The 7709-nt window shown below is 39.2% G+C and overlaps 1 protein-coding gene across 6 annotated transcripts in view; it reads right to left on the bottom strand.

Moving 5' to 3' along the window:
* Positions 1-1475: 1475 nt before the first annotated feature.
* The window catches only part of LOC115160726 (sodium channel protein type 2 subunit alpha), a 52273-nt gene continuing 46039 nt past the window's right edge, over positions 1476-7709 (bottom strand). For all 6 annotated transcript variants that reach the window (XM_029711066.1, XM_029711063.1, XM_029711060.1 and 3 more), the window contains 6 exons: positions 6227-6496; positions 5988-6041; positions 5712-5849; positions 5455-5559; positions 5073-5343; positions 1476-4978 (listed from right to left, as the gene is read on the bottom strand). In XM_029711066.1, coding sequence (XP_029566926.1) covers positions 3777-4978; positions 5073-5343; positions 5455-5559; positions 5712-5849; positions 5988-6041; positions 6227-6496 — 2040 coding nt within the window. In that variant the 3' untranslated portion in view covers positions 1476-3776. The remainder of the gene's footprint in view (positions 4979-5072; positions 5344-5454; positions 5560-5711; positions 5850-5987; positions 6042-6226; positions 6497-7709) is intronic.

The following is a 7709-nucleotide window of genomic DNA, read 5'->3' as shown; positions in this document are numbered from 1 at the left end:
GGTACATGGTTGCAAAGGGCATCAGTGTCTTAACAGCACGATTTGCCAAGGCAGGATACTCTGAGTGCAGCCCAATCAGGAAATCTGGCTGTGGCTTCTGATTAAATTCAATTTTCACAGAACCGCTTGTTACAATTTCGATGAGGGTCTCTTGTTCAGATATCGGTAAGTGGACTGGAAGCAGGGCATGGAAAGGGATAACGAATCCAGATGTTTGTGTCATCCATTTCGGGAAAGCACCTGCGTAATTGCGCACCCAACTCACTCAGGTGCTTCGCTACATCACATTTGACATTGTCCGTAAGCTTGAGTTCATTTGCACACAAAAAATCATACAATGATGGAAAGACCTGTGTGTTGTCCTTGTTAATGCAGACAGAGAAGAGCTCCAACTTCTTAATCATAGCCTCAACTTGGTCCCACACATTGAATATAGTTGCGGATAGTCCCTGTAATCCTAGATTTAGATCATTCAGGCGAGAAAAAACATCACCCAGATAGGCCAGTCATGTGAGAAACTCATCATCATGCAAGCGGTAAGACAAGTGAAAATTATGGTCAGTAAAGAAAACTTTAAGCTCGTCTCTCAATTTAAAAAAAGTGTCAATACTTTACCCCTTGATAAACAGCGCACTTCTGTGTGTTGTAAAAGCATTACACGGTCGCTGACAATATCATTGCATAGCACAGAAAATACAAAAGAGTTCAGCGGCCTTGCTTTAACAAAGTTAACCATTTTCAAACGTCTTTCAAGCTGTCAGACATTCCCTTGGCAGCAAGAGCCTCTCGGTGGATGCTGCGGTGTACCCAAGTGGCGTTGGGAGCAACAGCTTGCACCTGCGTTACCACTCCATTATGTCTCCCTGTCATGACTTTTGCGCCATCAGTACAGATACCAACATGAGCAGCAGCTACGTTTGGCTACATACGGACCGTTAGTCGAATTCCCGCGAGAGAGTAACGTATTAATGTAAATGTATTCTGAAGTATTTAGTGGTGTGAAATGCAGTGTAATAGTCAGGATTTACTGTATATAGTACATATCTCCAAATAAATGCTTAAAAATCATGTAAGACTTCCTTCTGTTCAACGACATGAGGCTATAATTCTGGAACTCCATGGGCAACTACACTGTAACATGATTGATTTATAGTGGTTTATATATTAAAATAATAATCCACATTTAGTCCATTAAAACATCTTATAATTGGGGCCACACATTTTTACTGGTCAGGTCACATGATCAAGTAAAAAGTGTTTGCTGAGCATGTTATCTGACATGGGGAAAAAAACTCCAGGACCTTAGATGAATCCATTTAACTCACTGGCCACTGCTTTGCAAACATTTGTTAAGCATGCAAAACTTGGATAAAAATGTATTTATAGAGTATGTTGATGTACTGTATGGATTGCGAAGTCGTAAATTAATAGTCAAACACGTGCGATGGAATAAATTAATATTTTACAGACATACCTGAGGTACATGTATTCTTTATTCTTTTGGCTTTTCAATGAGATGGGTTATAGCAATATCTTGCATGCAGTTTACTCATACACTACAAGCATAATGCATATAAAGATGTGATCTATTAAATGTTATGTAATCAAAACATTCATTGTGTATACATATATAGTATATACATATTCTGAACGTTTTTATTACATGCAACATATGCTCTTTATAACATACTTTATAACATTTTAATTACAGATACTTGTGACACTTTATACAAAGGGAACAGCTGACAAAAGTAACATCCTGAGGAATTGGATTACTATGTAAACAAATGTAGGAAACAATCGAAGACTTGTGCTGTCACACTAGCCTTGAGACAATCATATTCAGAATTCTCTGAACCTGATGTTCCATCTTAGATATTTATTATGATAAAGCATGTGAGGTAAAATGTGACAACAGTTTACAAATGACACAAAATAAAAGATGTAAGAATCAAAATGAGATGTCCACATCCCCTTCACTAGATCACATGAGGCATTTCCAAATGAAAGGGTGCAGTGAAACTTAAAATAACTAAAGTGGCTATAGCGCAGACAGTGTGGCTATATTGTATAGCAAACTATTTACAAAACAGTTGTACAGTACAAAGAAAAATGATTATATTACAATATTTATATAGACATTGAGTGTAATCTAACTACAAAATCTTCCCACAGCCTCAACTGGATGCTTCATACTCTGGTCTGTCTGCCATATAGAGCAGAGAATGCAGAATATAATAGATATATGTATTAAATAACATTAACAACTTCATATATTCCATTATACATGAAACATCACATAATATATCAAATATATTTGTATATTTCATATATTATAGAATATGTACATACAGATACATCAACAACAATGGAAAAATATTTGGGAAGTGGGTAGGAAAGGTAAACTCAAAGCAATTTAGATTTGGTAAATGACAAGTTTTATAGCACTTACTAATGATGTTGCAGTACCAAAACCACAGAGTACACAAGATACATGCTGTCGGAATGCCTCTTAAGTGAGCATATATGACACAGAATACAGTGTTTCACCTGTCAGACTAGGCTTGGAGATTATTTCAGGCGATTTACACCTGATGGTCACAACTATACTGTGCAGAGGAAATTGCCTCATTTTATCATTCACCACTATGAAGAGAAAATACAGTATAGACATGTCTTTGAGGCCATTTAGGTTCAAGCTGGAGAGAAGAGCTGGACTACGAATACTATGTGTATCAACTCTGTCAACCAGCACTAAAGATGAATGTATTCTGCATTGTACTGTAGTTTCTGATGAATGAAAGGAGGAAAACTATGTTTTTCTAGAGCGTGTTATTGTTCGGAAACTGATTATAGACAACAGTTGTTGGTAATGGTATTTGGACTGTATGCTCAGGAGAAATCTTTTCTGTTGATTTGTAATAGTGAGAGTAACATAATGTTACAGATTCATCAAAGTATGAGTCCCTCAGACATCACGGAGAAATCAAGCTCATTTTGGTGATGGTGCGTAATGCGACACTGTAATCATGGGTAAGCATTCATGCAAGTCTACACGTCGATTGAACTGCAGCAATCCCCCTAACTGCACTGCAGCAATAATGGTTGTCATGAGTAGTCATGTCTTATGCTCGAAACAGAGCCCGCACATGCATAAGCTCCACCATGTACCTTCATTTAAAAACGGTTTATGAGTGTGCGGGCACAATTTCTTTTATACCAACTTTTTTTTGGGCCCTGCACCCCACAAGGATGTGTGTTTGATCACACTTGACAAGTCAAGTTGTATGAACATTTAAAGTGAACAAGACTACCTTTAAAGCAATACATGAAACCCCTCTTTTTACAGTAAAACATATGTTTACAAAAATAGTCACACAATCAACCTATGAGTTTTAAAAACAAGATTCTGTAAGAAAAATAAGTTAGTAAATCATATGGCAGTTATAATGCAAGACACTGGATGCAACCCTGGAAGTACTAGCTGCAAGAGAAGTTACAGTATAACTAAACGTTTCTGATTGTAACAACACACAACAAAATGTTTTACCTGTCCCTATAAAGCTGGCAAACATTTGTTTTAGTCCCCATTAACATCCAAACAATTCTTACAGCCTAAGAATGTGAGTCACTGCCTCATGTTAGGCACCAACCTTACATTTAGACTCAAGTAAGCATTGTCAGTTTGGCATAGATATTCACACCAAAGACACTTCACTTGACGCATTGGTCACCTTCAAAGGCTGTAAACAATTTGTAGCAGAATGAATTCTATGCTAAATCTTCCCAACATCCATGTACTTTTTTTTCTCCTTCACCTCCTTCTTTCTCTTGTCTTTTTCATATTTGTTTTTTTCAGGTTTTGTGACACTGTCATATGATGGGGGAGAAGCTGTGGAGGGTGTCATGTCAGTTCTGTCTGAAGTAGAGATCTCGTTAAATTTGTCTATGACGAGAAGCTCTTTATCAAGGAGCGTGCCTCCACTTTGCATTTTCTCCTTGTACATGGCAGAGGCCCGCTTAACAATACGCTTGAGAAGATATCGTCTGAAAGCTCTCTGGATGACCAGGGCAGACATGTCCTCTAGCTTGCGGCGCAGTGTGGTGGTGATTGGTTCGTAGGACACCTTGGAGGGGTTGGAGGCCATAAATCGCTCCTCCATTTGACCCCTGAGGATGTCCAAGCCTTCCCCCTCGCCAAGGACACGTTTGGTGAAGGCAAACAGGATGTCCAGGCAGTGGATGCGCTCCCCACTCACCATGGGTAAATCCATTGAGATCAACTGGATCTTGTTGGGCTTAGAGATGCGTAGCGGGGGGTCTAGGGCATCAGCAAAGTCTGACAGCTTGTCATACTCCATGAACTGGGTGGCTCGCGCATCAAACTTCTCCCAGACCTCATAGAACATCTCAAAGTCATCCTCGCTCAGGGGCTCAGCGCTCTCCTCAGTGGCCACACTGAAGTTCTCTAGAATGACAGCAATGTACATGTTGACCACAACAAGGAAACAGATGATTATGTAGCTCACAAAGAAGATAATGGCCACAGGGGGGTTTCCACAGTCTCCCCCCTTGTACGTGCTTCCTGGGTGCTCTTTCCGGCTGTCGCAGTCTGGCTCTCCCTTGTTGAGGATGGGGGCCAGCAGGAGATCCCAGCCCCCAGACGTGGTGATCTGGAACAGGCAGATCATGCTGTTGCCGAACGTCTCAAAGTTGAACATGTCGTCAATCCCAGACTCCTTCTTGACGTATGCAAAGTTTGACATGCCAAAGATTGCATAGATAAACATCACTAAGAAGAGCAGAAGACCAATGTTGAACAATGCAGGAAGTGACATCATCAACGCAAACAAGAGTGTACGGATTCCCTTGGCACTCTTGATGAGGCGAAGGATGCGACCAATTCGGGCCAGTCGAATGACTCGGAATAAGGTTGGTGAAACCAAGTACTTCTCTATCAGTTCCGAGAGAAACATACCTGAAAGGACAGAAACGAATTACACATAATAATCTCCAAAGCATAATATCACTTTGCAGTATTACAATCATGAACAATAGGTGAAAAATCTTACCAATTATCGACAGGATAACAACGATAAAGTCAAATACATTCCAACCAATGGTAAAATAGTATTGTCGGAGTGAGATCATCTTCAGAATACACTCCCCGGTGAACATGACAATAAACACCAGGTTGATCTTGTAGAGAATTTTACGAATGTCGTCTGTCTGGTCTTCCGTCTCCACCATCATGGTGACCATATTAAGGCATATAAGAATCATGATGACAATGTCGAAGGCTTGCTTTGTAATGAAATCAAAGACAAACCCTTGAAACTTGTTCTGGAGGAAACATAAGAAAGAAGCATTTTGAGACACCAGGATGTAGAAATAGAGATTCATGAATTGAGGAATGTCTTTGTTGAGAAAGAGAGTGGTACAGTATGACCTTACCACTGGCCTAGGGATAGGCTTTTGGGGTTTCTTTGAGCCAAGCTTCTTCATAGCATTGTAGTATTTCTTCTGTTCCTCTGTCATGAAGATGTCTTGACCTCCAAAGTAAAGAGGCAAGACAAGCCTAGTTAAATTCCTGCAGCTCTTACACACATTTAGTTGCCCATATTTGGAGAGAAAACTCCTCATTACTTTAAATCAGAGAAAATTGATGCATATATCATTGCATGATTACTACAACATTAAAAAATACTAATCTTTTTCTTTTGCTGATTGAAGTTGTCTATAATGACACCAATGAAGAGATTGAGTGTGAAGAAGGATCCAAATATGATGAATACCACAAAGTACAGATACATGTACAGATTCACTTCGTAGTCGGGTTGATCATCCAACTGTAATAGAATAGCCTAGTATTACCATACATGAACATCATAAAACCAAAATATTATCATATATAAATAGACAATGTGCAAACACAATCAACCATTAGTCTAAAATACCTTGTGAAAGGTATTACTGAAAAGACTTACATTGCGAGAGTCCACAGCTGCATACATGATGTCCATCCAGCCTTTGAATGTAGCCTTAGAGAGAAAGTAAGGAACATTTTACTACCTAATAGTTAAGACACTAGTTCAGAAGGACATTGCCCTCGGACAATTCGTCTGCCCACACGAAATTGATACAAAACTTTTGACATGGGTCCATTCTCTTTAGAAAATGCCAATAAAATATTTCTGGTGAAAGGTGACTGGAGAGAGCCGCTCACCACTTGTAACAGTGCCAGATAGCCTGCTCCCACGTTATCAAAGTTGATCTTGACATTCTTCCAGTGGGTACCTGTCAAAGCCAAACATTCTGTCTTGTTAGCCACGTCTCTGACTTCGAAGCGATCACTCGTGGTCATGTTGATACAATGGTAGTATTTCCCTGCAAACAGGTTGACACCCATGATGCTGAAGATGAGCCAGAAGATGAGGCAGACCAGCAGCACATTGAAGATGGAGGGGATGGCTCCAAGCAGAGCGTTTATGACCACCTGCAAGGATTCACACAGACAGTCTCAGATATAGAACCATAGACAATATTACATTGAATAATGATAATTTTCAGCACTGACAATATATACAAATGTGGGATCTTAATCACTCTGTTGCAGGATAACTTTGCATTGAGTATTTAAAGGTTAAAATGGCTTCTGAAGTTTGTATTTCCACTTTGAAATTTCAGACATGATTTTCCCTTACGAAAAAATGTATCCATCCCTACAAAAATGTCCATTCATTATAGTCAGAATAATAATTCCCATTTCATGTTGATGCATGATTATTTTACTGCCGTAGCAAACTGGTTCACATTAAGATCCTACATCTGTACTGTAGGCTACATGTTGACTTTGATTGGTGATGGTGAAAATAGGAAAACACAAGAGTAAAGTGTTTAAATGCCAGTGTAAAGCTCAACACAAGTATCACTAACTTCGCACAGCTTATTAACGACCATGACAACAACAAGGAAAAAAGGAAAGGAAAGGACAAGGGGGGAAATGTATTTGTAAAGGAGAGACTGTGATGCTATGTTTACTTGTTATAGTGAATTACAATTAGGCTACAGTGTGAAAAAACTAAACAGAAAAAACCTTGTAGAGGCAGGATGAAGTCACATAATTTGTTAACTGTAAATGAAAAGCACAAACACAAAAATAAAGAAATTGTTCATGTTAAAGGCAGTACCCAGCAGCAAGCAACATTCAAACACAGTACAGTTTCAAAGTGCATAAATAGAGAGCCAGTGTAGCAATGAGAAGTCAGTCATGCAGATGGGATAATTCAGTGACAACCATGTGAGGAGAGACTGTCGTCATAGCACTGGCATTTGATCGATAAGAACTACATTGATTATACCAGCCCACATATGACATCCAAAAGCCCTGGCTAAAGTATGTTGCTGTGAGAGTACTGTACAAGTTTATGATGGTTAAGTACAGTAGCCTCCAAGACTTAAGATTGTTTTCATGTAGTTTAATTAACTGAAGTCCAGTTAATGCCATTTCCACATGTCTTATTGATTCGTTTCCAGTAACGCTGACATCCTCTGATCAGTGCATGTGACCTGCCGGTGGGACTGATGGAAACTCTTGTGTTATAACATCCTGAAAACACATGTAGGTGGAAAAGGAGGAATAGAAGAGGAAAGGTATCTCTAAATATACACTGAACAAAAATATAAATGCAACATGTAAAGTGTTGGTC

The sequence above is a fragment of the Salmo trutta genome, chromosome 24 (genome assembly GCF_901001165.1).
Source record: "Salmo trutta chromosome 24, fSalTru1.1, whole genome shotgun sequence".
Taxonomy (NCBI): Eukaryota; Metazoa; Chordata; class Actinopteri; order Salmoniformes; family Salmonidae; genus Salmo; species Salmo trutta.
Note: the sequence above shows the minus strand (reverse complement) of the source record. Positions and strands in the feature narration are given on the sequence as shown.